The 25,371-nt window shown below is 42.7% G+C and overlaps 3 protein-coding genes across 3 annotated transcripts; 1 reads left to right on the plus strand and 2 right to left on the minus strand.

Moving 5' to 3' along the window:
* Positions 1-1,587: 1,587 nt before the first annotated feature.
* Positions 1,588-12,409, minus strand: sall2 (spalt-like transcription factor 2). The gene is made up of 4 exons (XM_074650352.1): positions 11,859-12,409; positions 8,729-8,875; positions 3,085-6,956; positions 1,588-2,962 (listed from the first exon to the last, which is right to left on the minus strand). Exons 2-4 carry the CDS (start codon positions 8,802-8,804, stop codon positions 2,663-2,665), a joined length of 4,248 nt encoding a protein of 1,415 aa, XP_074506453.1. The 5' UTR covers positions 8,805-8,875; positions 11,859-12,409; the 3' UTR covers positions 1,588-2,662.
* Positions 12,410-15,866: 3,457 nt separating this feature from the next.
* On the minus strand, positions 15,867-19,566 carry LOC141776916 (proteinase-activated receptor 2-like). Its single transcript, XM_074650768.1, has 2 exons — positions 19,557-19,566; positions 15,867-16,927 (listed from the first exon to the last, which is right to left on the minus strand). Exons 1-2 carry the CDS (start codon positions 19,564-19,566, stop codon positions 15,867-15,869), a joined length of 1,071 nt encoding a protein of 356 aa, XP_074506869.1.
* trim110 (tripartite motif containing 110) lies at positions 18,534-23,713 on the plus strand. Its single transcript, XM_074650361.1, has 6 exons — positions 18,534-18,671; positions 20,213-20,756; positions 20,845-20,940; positions 21,128-21,361; positions 22,215-22,360; positions 23,573-23,713. Exons 2-5 carry the CDS (start codon positions 20,268-20,270, stop codon positions 22,341-22,343), a joined length of 948 nt encoding a protein of 315 aa, XP_074506462.1. The 5' UTR covers positions 18,534-18,671; positions 20,213-20,267; the 3' UTR covers positions 22,344-22,360; positions 23,573-23,713.
* Positions 23,714-25,371: the final 1,658 nt, after the last annotated feature.

Below are 25,371 nucleotides of genomic sequence, written 5' to 3' on the forward strand. Positions count from 1 at the left end.
ACTGTATTAGTATAATCATGGCATGGCTCCATCTTTTAATAAATGTGTCTTTTTGGAGTCTTAGGGAATAGGTTATTTGTTCCATGTGGTAAATTTCCCATACACCAACTCATTTTGAAGATGTATTCATTTTTTATTTATTTTCAATATTATATTTATTGTTGTTCATTTTGAAACAACAGAACAAACATTCACAAACGTCCCCAATAATAACATTCTCGGTACAAAGAAACTTAATAAACCTAAAATTAATATCAAATAAGCCAGTATAGATAGAGGAAAAACATATCTACAAAAAAATAGATATACAAGTAAAAAGAATATATACAAGTAAAAGAAATGAAATTTAAAACAATAAAATAAAATAAAATCTATTTATATATACATATATATACTGTACACATATATACATACATACACATATACGCACACGCAGTATATACAAATACAAAAACACATATACATATAATCAATTTTAAAAATCAGTGTACAATTCAGTCATCAGCCTATTCTATCTCCCTATTCACAATCATCCTGCTCCAGCAATGATACAAATTACAAGTTATCTGGGAGTGACGGTGGTATCTGATGTATTCATTTTTAATGTGATTTATCAATACAGTCATCTACTCCCATGAACAGAAATATTATACAATTAATCAATTTGTTAAGACATTTCTGCCACTTTAAAAACAGTCTTTAACCTTACCCTTCTTTCTAAGCCCAATGCAATAACCAAATATTCTTAAACATAGTGTTATACTGTTCAGGTTTTAAACATGGGGGACTCATTATCAGTTTATTACAGGCTGTTCTATCATAATGTATTTTACACTTGGAAGATAAATACTGTCTCACACTGATTCCTACTGAGTGCTGCTCAACAAGGCCTGAACCAGCTGTATACATTATGCAGCATCAAATGTGTTTAAAAGGGGGAATTGCGCCCTCTAATGCACACATTGCACACACATTTAAACACTAACATGTCAGATGAGGTATATAACCTCCTACTTTACATCCGTGACCTTAGAATATTTTGTATTGCATGCTACTTTCTGCTTTCTTTAAAGGGAAAATATTTGTTCTCTATTTTTGTAAACACGGTGTTGGTTTGATTCCAGATGATGACTGCAGGCTGAGTGTGTTCATTGGCATGCATGTGGTAGCACTCAGTTGTTCGTGGTAATGGCAGCTATAGATTTCACTTGTCATGTGATGGCTGCTGTGGGCATGATGCTTATTAGCAGCTATGTGTGCATACAGAGACAAACGTATAAATACATAAACACATAGAGTAAAATGTTTAAGACGTGAGACATATTTCCTGTTACCAACCTTATGTGCACACATACTGTAGTTCAGCTGCCGTGCTGGCCACAGCTGAGGAAAGACAGCTGGCCTCCTCCACTCCCCTTGGTTGATGCGACACGAGGGAGGGGAGCTTTGATTGTCTTGGCAGAGATCATGGATGTTATAACTGGACACACGTGCATGTATACATATGGTGTTTGAGGTAAACAAGTCAGTACACCAGTTGCAACATATCTAGTTGTGTAAGATTCCCTCAATCAAGACAGAGCAAGATTTTTTTTTCCCAAATTGCTTTTTAATATGGAGATACTGAAAGTACAGCTTACAACAAACAGACATAGACTTCTGATATATATAGCAACTTAAAGTTTTAGTAACTGAAAAAGTGTTACAGATATTACTTTTGGACCAAACAACAATCATAATATTCACAAAGCTGAAGGTCAAAGGTCACACACAAGACCATGTCCTCACTGGGTTCACAAACACTGCAGCTGTGCTTCTGGTTTGACAGGACAATATAGTGAAAAGTAAATCACAACGACATGAGTGAGTAGTTTATCCGACTGAACCACAAGATGGGGGACAAAAGACGTCATATTCCCCACAGAAACACATTCAGTTTGTTGTCCTTGTGTGCTTTCGCCAAGCAAAACTTTGCTTATCTAGTTTCCTCATTTATATCAGATCCCTCTGTGACTGAAGGAAAGAATCTTTTAGATATGAAACAGACCTAGGTCGGGAAGCATTAAAGAAATAAAATTTTGGTTAGCTGGAGCCTCCTTTGGTGCCAGTTGGATCAGATTTGGTACATGGCACAACACGAGTACCGAAATGTTTACATACTGACATACAATTATTTTAAACTATTCTTTTAGTGTACTATCCTGTGACCCACTAATTAGCTAATAATACCATTTTTTTTTTTAAAACAACAAAAAAACTCATAATTATTTGACCCAGGTCTGATATGAAACATTGATACAACAGGGATACTCTTTTTTTGTTAGAATGTTCATCAAACTATTAACAACTTCAGCCAGACAAAGGTAGTGTCACTTTTTATCAAATCCAGCAAAAAGCTGGACTTTACTTCTTGAATATTTTCATCTATATTTGTACATTAGCTGTCTCTTTTTTTTTCTTTCTTTTTTTTTAACACAACAAGACCAAGCTGATTGACTCACAACTTTGACATACAAACATATTACTCTGACTATCAAACTGACAGGCTACTTTGAGATGTGTTAAGGAAGCAGTACTACGCAACTGTTCATACAGTTTCACCAAAAGGTAAACATTGATTGAAAACACCAGAACGTTATGCAGCCAATCACACTGACTCGAGTTATGAACCTTCACTAGACTCTTCCTCAGCTTCCTCAGCGGCTCTCTGATCCATCTGGGATTTTGCGGACCGTGCCGACTCATTCTCTCCTTGGCTGCCAGCGGTTGGGTCATCAGTTGACTCGTTACTGGTGTTGAGGAAGGCTTGGTACTGGTTCCAGAAGCCTGCTGAGCTCCTGGTTGCAGGAATATTCAAGGAAGTCATAGATGTAGAGGAAGGAAGTTGGTCAGCGGAGGAACGACTACTCCGGGCTGGTGGACGTGCTGTTTTGGTTACCACACCATGGTGCTTCATGTGCCCCTGGGAACATAAAGCAATTCTTTAGCAATTCTTTACACATTAAAACATTTATATTTCACAGCTTTAATATCTCCACATATCTCATCAAAGTTATTTTTAAATCATACACATTTTTTCTTCACCTTCAGTCCACTGCGACTTGCATACTCTTTTCCACACTCAGCGCAGGAATAGGTCTTCTTCTCAGGACGAGACATCGGAGATGGGAGGGTTGGGGCGAGGTTGATGGGGACAGAACCATCCAGTGCTTCAATTGGAGCCAATCCACTAATCTTAGCATCTTCCGCCCGGTCTTCCCTCCCATACGACCCAAAATGAAAGCTCTGACGTGTCTCCCTTACAAAAGGGGCAGCTCTCTGTGATGCACCCATTACTTCAGCACCAATAGTGTCAGCAGTGTCCAAATTGGACGTCTTGTCGGGGTCCTCGTCAGGCACAGTTGCTTGGTCTTGCTTTGGTGTTGCTGGTGGAGAAGACTGATCTTTGTCTTCTTCCATGGGTTCTGGTGATTTGGGCCTTGGGGAGACTGACTCGGATTCCAAGGTTGGTGTTGCAATAATATCAGGAACATCTTGACTCAGGATGGGGTCAGAGGAGGTACTGGGACAGGTATAAGCAAAGGGGTCACCAAGGACAGGTGTGCTTTGTAAGTCCTCCAGGTTTGATCTGGAGCCAAGGAAGGCATCGGAGGAGGTAGATGCTGCATCCTCTCCACAGTCCACTACCATAGCATTAGATGACACAGCGGTTTTGGTAACAGTGGAGGAAACTGGTGAGGGGGTGGATTTAGGAGGATGGACATCGGCAGTAGCTTGTTGTTCAACTTGGTTGTCTTTGCCGACTGGGGAAGCTTGATCTGTCTGCTGGGAGGCTGGCAAGGGGGCACTGACGCAAAGGAGAGGGGGCTCCACACTGCCTGGTGGCGGAGTTTGTGTGTTGGGATTCATGAAGGGGTCAGGGCTAAGGTCAGAGGGGGGGATGAGGTCTGGACTGGAGGACTCAGACTTGTTGGGATTTTTGGTGATCTCAACTGATTTCGTACTGCCAGGTACAGGAACCGAGCCAACTGCTGGAGTTTGAAATTGTGAGCTTGGGGCTGGGCTCTTTGAGTGGCCTGCTAGAGGAGGTGTTTTACTAGAGAGGGTATTTGGGTCAGTGGACTGGGATTGAGATTGTGACAAGGGTTTGGCATTAGATTCAGCTGGCATCTCATGTGCAGAAGCCTCTGTGCCATCTGTGGGCAACTGTCCACCAAGGTGCATACGGATGTGGTGCTGGAGCACTAGGGCATTAGTGAACTTACGCTGGCACAGTGGGCAAGAGTTCTGGACACGTGCATTGGGTGGTCGGGCATGATGGGTGGCCAGATGTGACCGCAGGCTGCCTTTGGTAGAGAAGGATCTGCCGCATATCTTACATGGAAAAGGGCGTTCTCCAAGGTGTGTAGCCTGGTGCAGACGCAGTGCTCTGGGACAGCTTAACACCCGTAAACACACCCCACACTGATTGGTTGTCAGGTTACCAGCTGGACCTGTGATGCCTAGTGATGGTAGCAAGCCCCCCGCCATGGCATTCGCTCCATTGGCACTCATGCCTAGGGCAGCAACCATCTCATGGGTGAAGTTTGAAACAGAAGTGGAAGCACGAGTCGAAGATGGTGGGGACGCCATGACATATGTGGTCGAAGTGCTGGCATTTGTGAAACGACTGTTGGCTAAACTTGAAGAGGTAGTGGCACTGTTAGATAACATCTCCAGCATGGAGGCGGAAGTACAGGCAGAAGTCCATGGAGAAGAGGAGCGGGGCGCCTTCTCCAGCTTCTCCACCAGCCTCTGCAGCTTGGAGGTTTCAGATGTAGGAGTGGAGGTACCCATGGAGGAAGGGAGGGAGGATGGAGTGGTGGTGGATGGACCTGGGACTTTAGGAAATGAAGAGAAAGGGAAAGAAAGCTGAGAATGGCTGGAAGAAGCAAGTTGGTGGGAGCCTGGAGTAGAGGGTAGTTGGGTGCGTAGCAAGCCCAAGGCTGGATGGTTGTAGAGGGATGAGTGTGCAGTAGGGGTAGAGGAAGAAGTGGAGACAGATGGGAAAAGGAGCTTAGGCAGGTGGGCTAGCTGGGAGTAGGCAGCAGGAGAAAGCATTGGGGCGTGAGGGGGAGTGTTCTCATCAAAGTGCTGCTGCTTGGCACCCTTGAATAACCCTGTGATGGTGGAAGACGATGACAAGGAAGGATTGGTGAGGAGGGAAGTAGCCAGAGAAGAGGTGGAGGTTGAAGAGGAGGAAGACGAGTGGGACGAGCCCGAGGTGATAGCGGCTGCAGCTGCTACCGCTGCAGCCCTATTGAGCTGCAGGAGAGAGTGGGAAATCAAAGCCAGGTCTACACTAGGGGGCAGGGGTAGGGTAGAAGGGGTAGATCCTCCAGAGGCTCCCAGAGAAAAGCCAGTGTTGGTACCACTGACCTCCTTGTTATCTCCACATGTTTCATCCTCAGACCTGCTTTTTGGATTCTTCTGTATCATACTCATGCCACTAGTACTGCTACCACTGCTCATGATCTGTCCCATTTCTGATCCCCCAGTGGCCCCTAATGCAACCCCAAACAAAGAAGGCGGCAGGAGTGAAAGTGAGAGCTCTGGGTTTTGTTCACGATGACGCAGGAAGTGCACCTTGAGGTTGCCTCGTGTGGTAAAGCGGCTGAGGCATACTGGACACTGGTAGGGTCGTTCCCCTGTGTGCGAGCGTAGATGTATCTGTAGGGAGGAGTCACTGCTGAACATTTTTCCACAAAAGCGGCAGGCATGTTGGAGGCGGCCAATATTGGAGGAGCTGGATGCAGAGGAAGAGTCTGCTCCTCCAGAGAAAGATTGCAGAGCATTTTGGGAGTTTTGGACCATAGATACTGATGTGGGGAGGGCTGAGTTTAGGAAGGACAGGCCACTGTGCCCACTCACTGAAGTGGTATTTGGAGATTTCTCATGAAGATAGCGGTTGGGCAGAGCTAAAGACAAAGCTAGCGGATAGTTGGAGGAAGCCATGGAGATGGCGGCAGAGGAAGAGGTGGAGGGAGCTGAGGACCGAGAACTCACCCTCAGATAACCATGAGCCCCTGCAGTCCCTCCCATCCCTTCCATCTGGGGCTTGTGGGGCTGCAGGATTTGAGACAATGAACTGCTTGGCTTTGTGGGTTTGTTGGCTGCCTGAGAAGGGAGCAGGGAGGAGAAACAAGCCAGGAGAGGAGCAACAGAGGTGGAAGGCTGAGATGCAGTAGTTGCGATAGTTGGGCTTGCTGCCCTTTTGCTGCCTTCGAGGCAGAGCTGAGGCAGGGGAGGGAGGAGATGCTGGGAGGGTGTGTCTATGGTATAGGAGGCTCCGCCGAGGCGTAGCACCTGTCTACATATCTCCTCTGTTATCTGCATCTGATGGATCTGCCTTTGCTGAAGCACCCGGAGCTCCTCCAGGATCAGGGCAATGCTCAGTTGGGCCCTAGAGGGTGCAGCTGAGGCAGATGTCACTCCTGGGCTGGGAGTGGGAGTAACAGGACTTGGGGGGCCCTCGGGCACACGGCTGGGGCTTCCGGGGTGCGGTGGAGGACATAGGGAGGCAGAGGACGATGAGGAGGAAGAAGAGGTGGTGGTGGTGGCTGACAGCCCCAACTTGGGAGAGGCCATGTGTGCGCTTCGGGAGGGGTGGATTAGGGCACTTGCAGAAGACGTAGGATTGCAACCAGACAGTTGAAGGGCAGTTGGAGGTTGAGTTTGGGAAGAGAGAGGGGAGTAAGGGAAGTCAGGAGAGAGGGAGCGCTGTGGGTCTTTGAGGGACTGGCCGTGTGAGCAGGATATCGGTGGATCCTCAGTGGGTAAAGAGGGGGTCGGAGAGCCCTTGAGAGATGAACTGAGAGCGAGGGGCAGCTGGGAGCTTTGAAGAGAGGACGATGGAGAGCACGAGGGAGAATCCAGGATAAATGGAGAGGAGTTTGACTTCACTGCCAAGTAGTCATCTAAGGAAATTGAAAGAAGAAAATCAATGTAATTTTATCATCGTTAATGATAACAAAATAATCAAGATTTACATTGTGGTCTACAATCTTTTTTATAATATAGCTTTTTAAAAAAGAAAAAAAAAGTATAAATTCACATTTCAGGGCACTTAGAAACAACTAAAGCAGCAGTGAGAAGTAAAGGAGGTTATTAAGTGGCTACTTGATGTCTAGGAAATGGAAGAATTCACTTGGCTAAGACGTGACTTTTAACCTCTGGGCCTAATTTCCACCACTATTTTCCTCTTTGTCCTGTCTATCCTCATCAACTGCAGCCTCACGACCCCTATCGAGACACACACACACACACACACACACACACACACACACACACACACACACAGGCATGTAGGCAGGCACACATGCTAACACACACACACACACACAAACACAGATTCCACTGATCTGCAAGAATACACTGCTCACCCGTAGAGGAGCCTACCTTGTTGCCAGGGCAACACGCACAAGACAATGGACCCCCCCACCCCCCCACCAATAAAAAGAAGCCACATCCACACACTTCCATCCCTGCCCCTCTCTCTTTCTTCCTTCCTCCATTCAATCCGTCTTTCTTTCATCTCCTTAAGAGCCCTTCCCCCCAGTAGCCCAATGGGGTGCTAGGGGTTAGGTACTGGACACTGTACTGGGTGCCTGATTGGCTAGCAGACTTGACCTTAAACACTCTGAGGTCGCATTCCTGATACGGTTTAGGGCCAGGCAGAGGAAGAGAGGTGGCTCGCAAAGAAAACAAACAGCCCCGCAGACAGACATGATGACTCACAGACCATCAACAACAAGCTAACTTAGCCCAAAGAAGCATTGAGAGACAGATGTGAAAGCACATACGCACAGACACAAAAGAGCGAACACTCTGTATGCACAGGGTCGCTCGTGCACACGTTAACACATACAGAACTTACTGCTGTTTGCTTGAAAGCTACAATTTTATGACACAATGTGGGCCCTGCTCCTGTAACTGGAGTGAACAGACAGCGTGCACAAACACACACACGAACACACACTTCTTCATGGGTATGTTCATGCTTCAGTGCCCGGCAACAAAGCTGAAAGGGGACAATGGGGTCTAATGCTATTGCAGTTAGAACACCTTATACAGTGCCTCACAAAGTTTCATTTTCCTTGACCTTCTTCATGCTCATCTCTTTGCTTCTACCAAACCTGTACCTTACTTCTCGCAACACATTTTCAAATCCTCTATATACGTTCTTTTTCACCAATTCTTTCACTGGGGATTTACTGTATATAGCCCCCTATTCTGGGTGGTCTGCATCTTTGAACCTGGCAGTGATGAGGAGTGAAGACATTTGCGTTTTTACGGGGCAAAGAAAGCAGCTAATGGCTGCGACCACAGAGAATGAATTAAAGACTGTCTGTAGGCCGATTATACCAGCATGCCGTCTTCTTCTTAGCGTTCAACATAATGCAAATTAAATGGAATTAAGCGTATAATAATTCTGATAAGAAAACATTTAGAACAAACTTGTAACTGCCCATAATGACATTTCTGTTCAAATTCCAAAACTGGTATTTCTTATATGAGGTCACAAGTTAGTGCAAAGCATCAGTTTAAGGCCTGCAGTACAATGATACAGTAGATATACCATAGACTAATATCACTATGAGCAATTAACTGGCACAATCTCTGCATGCTGAGGAACAGTGAATTCTTTGAGGTCTAAACTTCCCACCAACCAGAATAATCTATTTCTCACCATGCTCAAGTATCCGACAGTCACCGAGGGTCAGGTTCATAAGCTGCTGGGGTCGTTTCTGTTTCCGACGGGACATGCTTCTGCAGGATGGGACCGACGCAGGGGCGCATTGGCCAACACACAACTTTTACTCTGTCTCCCTGCGCACTGAAAAAAGTAGGTATCTAAATTACTTAAAGGGACAAAAATGAAGAAAAACTAAAAGTATCATCTCAAAAAAAAATAATGTGACAATGGATGCTCCGGATTGATTAGTCCCAAAAGCGTGTCCACGTTGGTGGCATTGTGGTGCAGAGAAAGAAAAAACAGGACTAAAGTGCCAAAGAGGCATGTGTGACAGTTTTCTCTCAACAAGTCTCCCTTTTCTTAAAACTCACCGTTGGCCCTCCTTTCTCACACACACACACACATACACAGCTCACTTGTTCATCCACTACTTTGCATTCAAATGGCGAGTGAACACCCCTTCTTTTGAGCCAAGAGTCCACTGCTTCTCTTTAGTAAACCCTCTTACATTGACGCTCAAGTTCATCACATAAAGGGCCCTTCCTGAGCTTTCGATTACTGATTTTTGGGCCTATAAAAATCTGAACGTCACAGTGCGCGGCCTCCTGTGTGTAACAGATAGGAAACTGCGCACAGGTGGGCGCAAAAGTCAAAACCAGCTTGATTAAATATATATTTTTTGTATTTTTTTTTTAACAAAACATATTGTGTCAAAGGCTATACCTTGTCACACATGCGCATCATTGAATTTGTCTGTAAAAAGACAAAACAAAGAATTTACTTTCTCCGCCGCCTCAGGTCTTTTGGGGCGAGTAAACAAATTCTTCTTTAGTTTTTTACTTCTGTGATTATGAGTATTCTACAGTATTGTTATACTACATGGTACAAGAGTTTGTCCACTACTTTAAAGTCAAAACTGCTTCACCAAATGAAAATCTGCTCAAAGATTATAGGTCAACCCCTTGAGAAGTTCTATCAATCAGCCTATCATAATAACATATTAAGGCTGGCTAACACCATCGTCTCTGACCCCAACCATGTTTTGAACAGTGAATATGAATTGTTACCATCAAATCGGAGATACAGGGTTCCACGATTTAATAAGGTTAGACTGGAAGCACTCTTTTGTACACCAGTCAATCCTAAAACTAAATATGCACTGTAAACAATTGCTGTTAATTTACAGCAGGATTTCAACAGTATTAACCTGTTATTGTTAAAAACAGTGCTTTACTGTTAATACAAAAGAAAACCTGTTAAATGACGCTCATAGGCTGTTTTTTAACTGAACTATAATGCATTCTTAAAAAACATCACTTTACTGCTGATCAACTGTCTAAAGTATCATCAGTAACAGTTTCATGCAGTATGTTTTTAATTCTGGGACCTGATCTGCTCATGTGAGGCTTGTACATTGTGCATGATTGTAAAATCAGTGAATTAGCTCTTTTCTTCACTCACATGTTGTTCTGGTTTGCATTCTGTGCTTGTAGCCAGCTATAGACAGACATTTTGGGAAAAGTGTCAACAAGTCTGTTATAGCCTTTTTCCTAACAAGTGCCTTTAATTGTATTTAGTGTGACTATTCCTATGTCTGTAACCTGCTAAGTCTATTCATCTAGGCAAAAAATAATGTATAGTATACACAGATAGTATAATAATGTTAATTTTAAAGTAACATAAAGGCAGACCTGCTGCCAGTTCTTTACTGTTATATTCTTAACAGTGTGGAGCCTAATCCCAGATCAAATGTACGTTGAAGGGCCCTGAATATCGTCTTCTGTGATTGTAATGTTTAAATGTATGTTTCCTGTTTTCTTGTCTTTGTCCTTTCTGTGATGTTGCAAATGGAGCTGCTGTGACGCAAAACAAATGTCAGACCTGTCTGACAATAAAGTATTATCGTTATCGTATCGTATATGCAAGTCTATTCAAGGTGTGTGTGTGTGAGGCTGCCTCTGAAAACAGGCTCCTGTCTGTAAACAGAGAGGCTGAAATGAGGTGGAATTTGCAACAATGGCGTAGAGGGAGCACAGCTGAGTGAACATCACCCTCTCAGAGCCTCTCCAACACATAAGGCCACTGACTGGACACACAATGCTCCCTTTTCACCCTCTATCCAGACTGCTTATACCACGTGGAGAGAGGTAGTGAAAGAAAAGACACAGCCAGAGTGAGGAGGAAAATAATTTTTCACCCAGGCCCTGTGACACCCTCCACCTTCCCACCACCCAACACCTCCTCTATGTTTCTCTGAGAGGCTTGGACTAGAATAATAAAACGCATCCTTATGTTTGACATGAGTATTATAGGTCCTCACACGGTAGCGGTCAAATCGGGTAATGATTTGTGACTGAATTATTTAAAATAATCCTTTTGTTGCACAGTGGATTCATTATAACATGATATAGTTTAACTGTGTAATTTCTGTATATATGGACACTTTAAAATGCAAAACCGAGCAGTGATTTCCGCACAATATAAAAAAATGATTAAAAAAAGAAAAGGGTAATGATTTGTGACTGAATTATTTAAAATCCTTTGTTGCACAGTGGAAAATCCGATTCATTATAACATGATATAGTTTAACTGTGTAATCTCTGTAATGGGCATATATATATATGGAGACTTTTTCAATGCAAAACCGAGCAGTGATTTCCGCACAATAATAAAAAAAAGATTAAAAAAAAGAAAAATAATAAGGCTATAAATTACTCGTGCGTAATGGATCATATTTTGTCAAAGAGAAAGAAGTAGTAACTCCTTATAGTTATCAAAAGAGTCCGGAAAAAAGGGATAAATCCTCGTTGTTTTTTAAACCCAGAAGTCTATTGTGCCAACAACGCATTTTTCGTGCCATCTTGCCATGTTTTCACGACGGTCTGAACACCACAATGTGTTTTGGAAACAAGCGCAAAATACGGCGGTGAGATGCGCGCCCCCGCTACTGTACGGCGACCTGTTGCACGCCACGCGCGCTCCCGCACATCATAACAAGTTATGATTCATAAAATATTATGACTTCTCGTAAAAAAAAAAAAAAAAAATTACAGTCCCGGATGTGCATTTCCCCCACAGGCCGCGCGTCAAAAAAACACAACACACACAAAAAAAAACAACTTACCATGTTTGAAAGGATGATTTTTGTTGGCAGTGGCAGCGGTATTGTGTAAAATGACACGGTGGTGGAGGGGTGAACAGCTCAGGGAGCTTATGTTGGATGTTGGATGTTGGGTAAAGAAACAGCTCTCCGTCTCTCAGCCGGGACACTGGCGCAGCAATTCCCTATTCACTCCCAGGGATGCGCAGTCGGACAGCCGCATTTTTTTTTTCAATTATTTATCTACCGTCGCCAAAAAATCGCGTTTTCTTTCTCTTATGACAAAGGGTTATTATGCCTGAGTGTATTTACTCATAGTCTGCTGGCAGGACTAGAAGGAGGCGGTGCTGGGAGCTGTAGTCTCTACACAGAGGAGGATTAGTTTCTCTTGGCCGTGCGTGCTGATCTCTTCCTCCTTTTTTTTTCTTTGTATGTGTCGAGTCGAGGGCCTGGCCTGCTCTCCTCTGTCACAGGCCTGTCTGTCTGCTCTCTCTCTCTCTCTCTCTGCAGTACTGTCTGTCTGTCTGTCTGTCTGTCTGCTTAGCTGTCTGTCTCCCTGTCTCTTATAATTAATGGCCCTCGCCGCCAGACGGTCCTCTGGGAAACAGTGACCACGGTTACCTTCCACATTGGCTCTCTCAGTGTGCATCTCACATATAGTGCAGGAGTGCAGGCCCAGGTCTAGTCTGACTGGTGATTTCATATTTCTACAGGTGTGCACCATTGTCATAATTCATATTTTTTTCATATTTTAATAAAAAAAATCATATTTAGTCTCAAAAAAAGAGAAAAAAATAGTTTTAAATGTTGGATTATTGGCACTGCATGTGGTATCCCCATATGCAATGTGTGTGATGAGTTATTTTGGGGTCTTTGACTCATAATGTAGGAAGCACACTTCAACTAACACACTTCAACTAACACACTTCAACAGACAGTTAAACTATCAAACAACATTTGTACAGGTGTGCACCATTGTCATAATTCATATTCTTTCACATATTAATAAAAAAAATATTTAAATAGTTCTAAATGTTGGATTATTGGCACTGCATGTTGTATCCCTATGTGCTATGTGTGTGATGAGCTATTTTGGGACTCATATGAGGAAGCACACTTCAACTAACAGCCAAAATCAAACCATTTCCTCCTCCATTTGGAGACAGTATAGCTAGTAATAGGCCTGAATGGTGTTTACAGTTCCATGGATAGCTACTAGCATTCCTCTTACCTCCACATTGGCTCTCTCTCAGTGTGCATCTCACATATAGGAGAGTGCAGGGCCCAGATCTAGTCTGACTGGTGATTTCACAATTGTGCAGGTGTGCACCATTGTCATAATTCATATTTTTTCACATATTAATAAAAAATAGTTTTAAATGTTGGATTATTGGCTCTGCATGTGGTATCCCCATATGCAATGTGTGTGATGAGCTAATTTGGGGTCTTTGAATCATAATGTAGGAAGTGTGCTTCCTACAGTATGAAGTGTGCTTCCTACATTATGAGTCAAAAACCCAAAATAGCTCATCACACACATTGCATATAGGGATACCACATGCAGTGCCAATAATCCAACATTTAAAACTATTTCAACTATTTTCTTTTTATTAATATGTGAAAAAATATGTCTCCAAATGGAAGAGGAAATGGTTGCATTGGGATCATTTTGGCTGCTAGTTGAAGTCAACTAGCAGCCAAATGCATCCCAATGCAACCATTTCCTCCTCCATTTGGAGACAGTATACTGAAAATATATAGATATAAATAAAGCCAGTAATAGGCCTGGATGGTGTTTACAATCCCATGGATAGCTACTAACATTCCTCTTGAATATCTTAAAGGTCCCATATTATAAAAAAGTGATTTTATCATGTTTTTTTATTATAAAGCAGGCTTAAGTCCCATATAAATACTGTGAAAGTATCGAAACGCTCAATCCACAGGGAGATACACACAGCCCGGTTACCTCCATATTGGCTCTCTCAGTGTGCATCTCACATATACTGTATATAGGCGAGTACAGAGCCCAGGCAACGCAGGGCTCACATCTAGTCTGACTGACGGTGATTTAACATTTGTACAGGTGTGCACCATTGTCATAATTCATATTTTTTCACATTTTAATAAAAAAATCCATTGTTAATAAACAACACTAAGAGTCTACAGCCAAGCTGGCTGACTTGTGAGGCTGTAGGAAGTGTGCTTTGAGCTAAATGCTAATGTTATCATGTTTAACATGTTAACAAGAAGGGCAGTCAGAGAGCCCCCCAAAATGACTGGGTTCTTCCTTGGCCCATGCGACAACCTTCCACCAAGTTTCATGAAAATCAGGCCTGTAGTTTTTCCGTAATCCTGCTGACAAACAGACGAATAAACCAACAAACCGAACCGAAAACAATAACTGTTAGCCCTAAACACAAAGTAGGCCTACAACTTACACCGATGAGACCGTATTTTTGCAGGTTTTGGTCATGAACTAAAGTATTAAACAAACTGAAATTTTGAGCCGATGATGGTGCTAAATGAAAAGTCATAGGATCATCAAAGTCATTCCGATTCATCCTCTGGGGAACGTGAATGTTTGAACCAAAACATCACCAGATAAGTGAAAACTTTGACCTGCTGCGGCCGGTAGGGGATCACTAAAGTCATTCAGGTTCATCATCTGGGGATCATGCATGTCCGCACCAAATTTCATGGCAATCCATTCTATAGTTGGCAAAACATTTCACCCAAAACGAAAATGGTCTTAAATTTGATAGAGCCTTTTTGCAGGGATCATTCATTCATTCACTCAGCCTGTATCTGTCATTTAAAGGCTTCTAACTGTGATGGCATATTAATGTCTACACATGATAATTTAACCATATGTGCCTGTTTAAGAGTGTTACAGTGTTTTGTTTTATATTCATTATATTGATTTTACATGTTGTTTTATCAACGCCCTACTATGTCTCCTGGCACACTGTGGCTGACAGCTGCTGTGGTCTTACATCAGTAAAGCCACTAGGTGTCTCTGAAAGACAAGAATTTGTTGCAATGAGCTTGAGTACCTTATATTTAATAGTTATACCTGATCATTTTAATAATAACATTAACCACAAGTGTAGAAAATGCACATATTGTTTTTAAAACAACCAATGTATTTAATGTATGATTAATGTATAAAAGAAAAGATACAGTAAAAGCAGTTCATAAGCAAAGACATTTATATTCTAATTCACAGATAATGTCCCTCTATATAGACACTTTCTTCAGCTTACGCTCAGAGGCATCTTCAGTTGTTCAGACAACTTGTGCAACATTCAGCGGGCAACTTCTAGGTCTGAGAAGTGAAGCCAATGCAGAAGTGCCTTAAACTTGCATTATTTCTAATAGCCAGCAGGGGGCGACTCCTCTGGTTGCAAATGATCCTACTTCTCACTTGATTTATTACCTCAGTAAACATTGTAAACATGAGTTTATGGTCTCAATCGCTAGTCTTCAATACAGCATGATGTTCATTTAGTAAATTATGGTCCCGTTTAGAGTCAAATAGACCATAAAGCAGGGTATGCTTTAGGGCGTGGCTACGTTGTGATCGACAGGTCGCTACCACGGCGTTGTCCGGTCTGGGGGTTGTCCGTGTTCTTGTCGTAGAACTTTAACCCTTTCACAGTTCATGACAGTTAATTCTAATATTTTTGGTTCCTTAAAAACATCTTATTCAGCAACACCCTCTCGTGTCACTTCTGGTTACAAAAAAACAACATGTCGACGGCCAAAATGCTGAACTCGAGGCATCAAAACAACAGTCCACAAACCAATGGGTGACGTCACCGTGACTACGTCCACTTCATTACTTTGTGAGATAGACCTTGATGTAAGAATTGACATATCTTGTTTGTTAGGTAATTCAGAAATTCAAAGCAGTTAGGCGTGTCATGTGAGGAAACAGATGATTCAGTCTACGCCACCCACAATACAAGAGGTGTGATGAAAATCTCCCTCTTAGAAGCATTTCCCTTTTTAAACCACTTAACAAATTAATTAGAAAGCTGTCTCGGTCTGCGAAGAGTCTGTTGTTCTGTCCTGAAACTCTCTGAGCTTCATCAGAGGTGTTTTGCAGCAGGGAAACGCTTCCACTGTGTCCTTTACGTCCTTCCTAATGAAAATATAGATTAAAGCGTCTACCAAAGGGCTAAGATAGACCAGAGCACTGGTCAAAACACCGGAAACATCCCTGACTGAGTCCTCTGCGTCTGAGGCGTTGTCACCTTTCAGAGAGTAGTAGAGGTTCCTGAAGCAGAAGGGGAAGAACAACACGGTGTACGTCCCCAACACCAGGCTCAGAACCCCCAAAACTCTCCTCCTCTTCTTCGGGTCATGTCTCATGGCCATACTTTTGTTGAGGGCTTTCCATGTGGCCCTGAAGAAACCCAGAAGGAATGGGGCAGGGAGGAGGCAGATGATGGAGAATATCAACAAGGAGAATCTGGTGTGCATCAAGAAGAGATTATCAAAAGAGGCGTAAGCCAGCGAGAAGGTCCACATGCCGACTGAGACCAGGATGGATAACCTTGCGATGTTCTTCGTGTGGTACCACACCGGGCAGGCCACCAATAAGTACCTCTCTGCAGAAATCAGCAGCATGAAACCCAAACTGGAGGTCAGTCCCAAGCGGACGAACAGTCGTGCGACGCAGCGGGCCCTGGCGAAGGGGTAGAAGGCGGCATCGAAAAACCGACTTATGATAAAGACGACTGTGATCGCGATCTGAAGGAGATCTGACAGGAGCAGGTTGATGGCGAAGATCGGAGCCGCTCTGTCCTTCTTGAGTAGACGCAGGAGAGCATAGCAGGCCAGGCAAACTTCAGGTAGTCCAACGAGAAATATCACCCAGTCCACCACAATACCCAAGGTGTTTGTGTAGTAGACAGGGTCTTTACCGCAGAGAAGTGAAGCATTTTCATGTATCCCAGTCATCTGGCTGTTGTTGGACATCTGTAGAGTATCGACCTCGATGCTTTCAGCTCTGCAGTTTTTCACAGTGAGCTTCGGCAGAGAGTCTGATAAAAGTTTGCTCATCAGATAGTTCACTGTGTCACTTCCTGCGAACACAAAAGCAAACATAAACTAAAGAACTGTAGAGTCACGAACACAAAAGGGCTAAATGAAAACACAGCAACCTTTGATCCATCCATTCCATAGAAGAGGAATTATGGAAACGAGTACAGTATCTCTCTTGGAGAATATTACAATATGAACGTATTGGGGAAGTCAAGTCAGTATTTTATTTTGTTAAACAAGCAGTAAAGCTATGACACCATGGTGATAATATGCAAAACAGGTGAGCAGGTGACACAGAAAGACAGTAACCACATGTATTTATGTATCAACTAGAAACACAAAAGAAAACTCTTTATTTTTAATTTCATTTCGCCCACATAGTCAGCAGTTAAACCTATAACACATACGGTATATATACAATATACACCCAAACAATTAATGTTTTTTGGCTCATTGTACAATTTCATTAGTCCATTTCTTTTAAACAAGATGATTAGCTTAGTTTAGCATAAAGACTGGAAGCAGGGGGAAACAACTGGGGTTCATTGACCTCTGACCTCAAAATGTGAATGAAAATGGGTTCTATGGGTACCCACGAGTCTCCCCTTTACAGACATGCCCAGTAGCAGTATAAATGAGTTATTTTAACTCTCAAAATGATTTGTTTGAATATTTCTGCATACTGGGGTCCCTAAACAGTGTTGGAATTACATAAATTGGGTATCACTGTAAAGCTGAGACTCATGCGGATCCAATGAGCCGCCTAATTGTATTCATGTGTGATGATGTTAGTCCTCATAGAAGCCATTTCTTTGTAGTGAGACCATTTTTAAAAAAATTTGACCTCACTGTATAAAATGACCTCTAGGATAATCACAGCCTCATGAAACTTTACAACCACCAAAATGTCAAAAGTTTTTGAAACCAAATCACAGCATGGCTATTTCTATGGTGTTCCTCGAGGTCTTGGTGTCTTAATGTGGTATTTTGGAGGGATTTTTGATCATTTTTGATCAATTCTTGAGTGGTAAAAAATTGTTAAATTTTGCACCAAATCTGTGTAACAAATGGTATCAACCCCAACAATTGCTGCAACAACATATGAGACATAAGTGAGCATGTTAATACCAGGTCTGAGCAGGCTCCTGGTGACAAAGTTGTTTTGGAAGCAATTCAGCTTCTTTTTTATGTATACAAGTATAAATATGTAACAACAAACAAACGTAATTCCTCCTCCAGCACACACTCACACAGACTCACATACAATAAAGCCAGAAAAAATGTTGTATAGATGAAAAATTGAGAACAAACTGGGCTATTCTAAAATACAAAAACATGATGTTTGTCCAAAGGGTGGCGCCAGAGTTATAGATACGCCTAAAAAGAAAAGTCAGGGAAGCATGTGACGTGTATTACAGACAGAGGGAAAGGGTTTTCCCGACTCACAATGTCATATATAATATGGGTTAAATAGGACCACTGCTCTACAGTTCAAAAAGATGAGCTAAAAATAAATAACAAATGAGCTGATGCCTGGGTGGTTTAAAGGGTGTACAAATTGTACTCACTAGAAATAAATAAGTCTTCTGAGAACAGTTTACTTCAAAGTTACTTAATAATTTCTCCCTGTGTGCCCTCCTCCCATCCCAGGGTCATGTGACCTCTCTGAGTCCTGTGCCACCCGTTGAAGCAGACACCAGGGGGGAGGTGAATCTGTTGGGATTAGCCTACACAGTCATCTCACTGACCGATGGCCACGGGCTGCAAACACCAGGGCACCAACAGGTAAGAAACCCAACTTTTCTTCAAGACATTTATTTAAAATTCTCATTACATTCAGTTGAGATGATCATACGTGAGTTGGTGGTTAAACATGTAAAAGCGGAGCACGTGTTGAGAGGAAATCAGGCCAACAAGCTGTCAAGGATGATCTCCTGATCCCCTGCTGGGTCTGAGGCCAGTTAAAGCTCATTTAGGGTCAGTATAACCCCTTTACCCTTACAGTGAGGAGTCTTTTTTTTTGTTTTACGTATTGATCGCCTACTTCCTTCCATTTGATTATGTGGTGTTATTTTTGTCCAACCTCCGCACATTTTCCCAGTAATAGTGGCTGTTAAGTATTCTATTCATAGAGCGCGGTAAGCAAAAGCCCAGTAGACAGGATTATTGGTCTGAATGCACAGTTGGAGTCGAAAAAGGACTTTCCACTTGCTACCAGCTTAATACTCGTCACCAGGGTCTGAAATTAACTTTTTTCACTGCCTGCCTCTGTGGCAGGCAAGTATTTTTTTTTTGTCTGCATCTCAGACATGTTATCTGCCACTTTTGAAACTATGCACTATGCACACAAAAAACAATATAAACATGGTAAATTCCAGTGTTTGAATTACACCATAGCTTCCGGGGGTAGGAGGGTACTGTACACAGTACTGTACATTGCTATTGTCATCTATAGGGGTTATTTTCATTGCATAAAAACACAATTCAGCTGATTAAGGAATAAATGATTGTATTTTTATTTAAATATTTGCTTTGATTAAATGTCTAATATCTATTTTATATTGCTGTGAAAACATCTCCTGCAAACAACTGGATTTATTCAAGTTTCTCGCCAAAAACTTATTTTTACGAGATTGCATTTGAACGTATCACGATGAAGTTAGAATTTACCTTCGCCCATAGTCATTTTTACTTACTTTAACGAATCATAATAATAACTCAATGGCACCTCCGTTAAAGTTAGTAGCTCCGTTATTTAGCAATGCAGGACTGTGCTGCCCACCGGCTGCTAACAGCTAACATTACTGACTCTCCTCCTGCCGATTTCACACAGAGTTGTTGTTCACAGTATTGCGTTATTTGGGATAAAATAGCCATGCCTAGCGCCATGCTTTTGAGCGCTTTTCCCCCCCTCTCTGCCATGGCTCTGGTCCCAAAAAAATATGATACAGTGTGCGTATGCTTTTGTGTCATTGTGCATGCGTAACTGTCGGAAAGCATCAATACAGAAGAATCGATAGTCAAAGAGGCATGAGATGTCCAGGATTCGGACAACTAGGAACCACGGGAACCGGTTCTCTATTCCCATCTGTAGCGTTTTCCCTGCCGATGGCCTGCCGGTTTTATCCGCATTTGGCGGGTGGCGGGTGCCAATTTCAGACCCTGCTCATCACTGTATTCTTACATGTAACAGCAGCATGTAACTTGTGCAAATGTCTTTAATTTGGTGTTGCACAGGCTCACAACATGATGTCTTACTCAGCATGTACAATCACTAACTGCAATCCAAATCATGAATGTATTTTTGATTTCTCTCCACTGTTTAGTTAGTAGCGTTGTGTGACACATACAAACACAGCACTGGCCCTTCATCCGCTCACAATGGCGTCCCTGGAGGAAGAGCTGACCTGCTCTGTGTGCCGAGACTTCTTCAGCCAAGCCCACCCCCTGCCCTGCGGTCACAGCTTCTGCCCCGCCTGCATCCGCGAGGCCTGGAGCGGCCACGGCGAGGGCAGGAGTCGCTTTACCTGCCCCCAGTGTCTAGAGGAGCACGGAGAGGTGCTGTGTGACTGCTGCCCTCCCACGGCAGAGAAAGGAAAGCCACCGTTGGCTGTCAAGACCTGCCTGAGGTGCGAAGTGTCGCTGTGTGCCGAACACCTCCGACCCCATCTGGAGAGGCCGGCGTTTAGCACCCACCTGCTGGTGGACCCACTGGGGGACCTCTCCCAGCGAAAGTGCCCGACACACGCAGAGATATTGCGCTACTACTGTGCCGACGACGGGGTGTATGTGTGTGGTGACTGTCTGCTGGACGGAGGCCACGCTGAGCATAAAGTGAAGGCGCTGAGACAGGTGGAGGAGGATCTGAAGGTCAGCTGGAAGACCGATGATATGTGTGTGTTTTTATGTTCGTATGTGCACGAGTGTGTGTGCTCATATATATGTGATGATTCCACAGGTCATTCTCCAGACGCTGCTCAGCAAAGCAGAGGAGAAGCTGAAAGACGGAGAGCAAATCCTCAAAGAGCACGAGAGTATTGATTCAACCATGGCTGTGAGTAAAAACAACTGCAGGGGAGATGCAACATAATGACTCTCTCAGTTCTGTACATCATGTACTGCTGAAGTTATGACCCACAAGGGATCCCAAATGTAAATGTAAATGGATCAGATGTTTTGATTATGTCTCAATCGCTGATTTGATCTGGCACCAACCACCGATCTCTCACGGCCGGTTTCAGGATTCTCTGAAGCAGGATAACACTCAGGTGGAGCGGCTGGGCTCAGACCTGCAGGTCCAGGTGAAGAGGCTGGTGGTCTCTCTGAGGGAGATCACCAGGAGGGAGAGGCAGCAGGTCATAGAGCGCGTGCACGAAGACTGCACCAAGGTGAGAGGCGACATGAGCCAGGTGCTGAGCATCCAGAACTACCTGGCCTCGCTGCTGGAAGAGACGGACCCCTTCCTGCTCATCTGGGTAAGACTTGGTGGTGCATGAACAGGTGGTGACTTCTCTAATTTGACAGTGATAGTTATGAAAGGGGGAAGGAGAGGGGATGACATGCAGCAAAGGGCCGTGTGTTGGATTCAGCCTTGGTTGATGGGGCACCCGCTCTACCTAGTGGGCTACCGGGGTGAACCTACAAATGGTTAAGGTTAGGTTAAGTGTTTGCAAATTTTTGCAATTTGGGGGTTACCTTCTAGGTGCGACCCGTACCAGGGCCTTTAAACTGTCCATTGTTACAGCACAAAGCCAATCTATCTTCTCAAAAAGAGGCAAATAGTTTAGTTTTTAACCCACAGAAGATGCTGTCATCAAACAGATTTAGGTTATTTGTACTTTAAGAGTCCAAACTATGCTGCAGAGCCACAAGTATGTTAACTGCAAATATCATTTTTAATGTTGTATAAGCTCATATAATATGGGAAAAAGATGGTACATATCCAGGGCCCCAGGCAAGTGGTTGGTTATATGTTTGAGTGACTTTGTGTTTGGTTTGCTTTCTTATCCAGCTGGGCAGATACACAGGGACATTTGCTATTCTTTCTGCAAAGGAGTCCTTTCATGTCATGTTTTTCTCAGTTGTCCTTGACTATTCTTTCCTCAGGCCTTTCAATCAGACGACACAAAGTAAGTCCAGAACAAGTCGGTGTCACTAGGTGTGCTGATGTGTGTGTGTGTGTGTGCAGGTAGGCAGTCTTTGTATGTATGGGGGGGAAATAGAAGACACAGCGAGACATGAAGGGAGGATAAAATGCAATTAATTCACTGCACAAGCCTTTAATCTGTCCTCCTGCAGTACAGTACGTGTTGTGCTCTTGTGTTCTAGGTTACTAGCCGACCTGAACAGCCCTCTCTTCATCCCCGACACCGTCAGTCTGGACAGGAAACACATCTTGGAGGACATGGAGAGCAAGTATCGAGAGTTTATCACCGGCACCCTCCGCTGCCTCAGTGAACTCAAGAGGGAGCTCTGTGAGTGACACACACCCGCCCCATTTATTTCACTTTCTTAACCCTTTCATCTTCAGCTCGACCGTTTGGTAGAGCACATTTTGAGTCACTATATCTTATTGAAAAATGTGTTGAACTTAACTCAACCTGATTGAGCCATCTCTACCACTCAGTTTAAGTATGTTATGTTAAAACAATCCACTAGTTGTTGCTGTGTCTTTAAATAGCCTCACTCCAGACCTGAGGACTCTGCTTGGTCTAATTTTCAAAAGTAGGCACATTTTTACATGTCATAGTCTCAGAGGTCTTACTGAACAATATTATGTAACTTGATACTAAAATAATAAGTCTAATAAGGGGCAAAACATTTTTCTAAAAACATGATCTACCAAACGGTTCAGTTGTCTTTTTGTGGTAAAGGTAGTAAAGCTAATGATCTTATTAAAATGTACTATTTTCTACTAAATAAAACAGCTTTTGATTATTGTTTTATTGATTATTATTTCATGTTATTTCATTATATATATGCAGAAATAATTTAATAAGAATGTTTTTTCACTGTCTAAAAACATGCTCTACCAAACGGTTGAATTGTCCTGTACGGCTAGAATAGGTGATTTTCAGATAATACATTTTCAATTTTTATTAAATAAAAACTTATCAACATTCACTAATATTTCTTAATATCATATATTTATTATTATATTATTATTATTATTATTATTATTATTATATTATTCCATTATATATTTGATGAAAAAATTAAATCAGTATGATTTCTCACCATTTCTGAGAGGTTTTCAAAGTAACCTACAGTAAATATGGTAAATATAAAGAATAAATACATAGAAATATTACTAGTACTGGTAATACAACTAATTCCATGGTAACAAATTTACATAACAAGAATAACAAGAAGGAATATTAACCTATTATTACTGCATAATAACAGTACATGGTTTGTATTTTGTTCTTCCATGAATCGTCATTTCAACTGTTTGGTAGAGGCCTATAATAAAAAAAAACTGTTGGGTCTGTTAAAGAGAAATTTTTTCATTTGCTTTTTTTCTTAGTGAGGACATTAAAGGAATGGTTTGATATTTTTGGAAACATGCTTTCTTGCTGAGAATTAGATGAGAAGATTGATACCACTGTAATAGTTATATCAGTTATATCATAGTTCAATTTTGTATGAAGCTCCTATTTAATGTATATTATTTCCCTCTCAAACAGTAACCAGTCCCCTGACCCTCGACACTAACACGGCCCATCCTCTGCTGAGCATCTCTGATGACCTTCGCTCAGCGACGCGGGTTAAAAGCCGTCTGCCCTGTGCCACTCACACCGAGCGTTTCGACCACTGGCCGCAGGTCCTCGCCGCCCAGACCTTCACCTCTGGGACTCACTACTGGGAGGTGGAGGCTGAGGGATTCTGGGATATTGGCGTCTGCTATAGAAGCATTGGACGGAAGGGGAAAGAGGGCAACGCCTTTGGGAACAACAAGGTACGATACGCCACCACCACCTACAGTAGTTGGTTTAGTTGACACCGCTCAACCATTTAATCATGATATAGGTCACATTTACATTATTAATTAATTGAGAAAGGCCTCAAATCTCCACATTTAAGAAGCAATATGTAATTTTTGTGATTTTGCTTAAAATAATCCGATAATCAAAATTGTTGGCAATGAATTTTCTGCCAATAGACAAATCCACTGGTTCCCAACCTGGGGGTCCCGACCCCACTAGGGGTCGCCAGAGCTTCACAGAGGGTCACAAGGCCTTCATTGATTTTAAAGAGTGTAGGACAATAAAAAAAATGACATACAGTTTGCCCATATCTCAGCATTTCGTGTGATAGAACAACAGCCAAGCGTCAGCAAGAAGAAAAACACTGAATTTGTCAAAAAAGTTCCTAAAAATAACAGGAAAACTCATCTCTGATGTAAAATTCACAGGAAATAAACTGCTCAAAATTCATTTTACACAAACTTCCTGCAGTTATTGCATTCACTATTTGGATTAATTGTACAGTTTATCATTTGTTCTGTACTGTTATGGTTATTTATTGAATATAATATGAAATATCCATAAAATATGTCACTTCAGGGGTCAGGGGTCGTCAGTTTACTCAATGATAGAAAAGGGGTCCCTTAAGGAAAAAGGATGGGAACCACTGGACTAGTCCGTTGTTTCAGCTGTAGTTTAAAAAGGAAATGACTAAAATGCCTTTATTAAATGTCCAGGTATCGTGGAGCTTGACACAGCAGCACGACCGGAAGCTGGCCGCCTGGCACAACCGCAGGAAGACCCGCCTCTCGTACCAAATGACTGGCAACCGAGTTGGCGTCGCCGTGGACTACGGTGCCGGCACCATCACATTCTCTGAGGTGGGACAGTCTAACAATCTGACCCACCTCCACACCTTCTCCGCCACGTTCACTCAGCCGCTGAGCTTGGGCTTCGGACTCTACAAGGCTGAGCTCAACAGCCGCATCTCCATCGTCAAAGTCTGAGGCGAGAAAAAAATAATAATGCTGACGAGACAAAGCCATGCCAAGACAAAGTGGTGTTGATTTATTCGCCCACTTCTGGAGCTTTGAGCCTCTCTGATGTTTCTCTCCCATCAGATCTCAGCCTGAGCTCATCTTCTCCCTCAATAAAGACACAAAACCACATTTTCCTCACACTGTGATCAGATGATATCGACATGGAAATAGCAGAGATATTTGAGAATGGAGCGTTCAATGAGTGGATCCTAGCGGGACAGCAAATGAAGAGACTCCTTTGAAAAAGGCCAAAAATAGGTTTTGTTGACAAAATGCAGGATTGTTATGAGCTTTTCATTCCGCAGTAATCAAAACCGCAAACGTCTGGAGATTTAAAGATATTATAATTGTGTTAAAGAAGGTAACTTTTGATTTCAGAAATAATTTAGTCAGAGGTTTTTTGAAACTGAACACTAACTCATCCCATCCTCTCTTAAGGTCTACCTCAGTTTGACTGAAAGCTACATTTTGTGAATACCA

Source organism: Sebastes fasciatus, chromosome 11 (genome assembly GCF_043250625.1).
Source record: "Sebastes fasciatus isolate fSebFas1 chromosome 11, fSebFas1.pri, whole genome shotgun sequence".
In the NCBI taxonomy this organism is placed as follows: Eukaryota; Metazoa; Chordata; class Actinopteri; order Perciformes; family Sebastidae; genus Sebastes; species Sebastes fasciatus.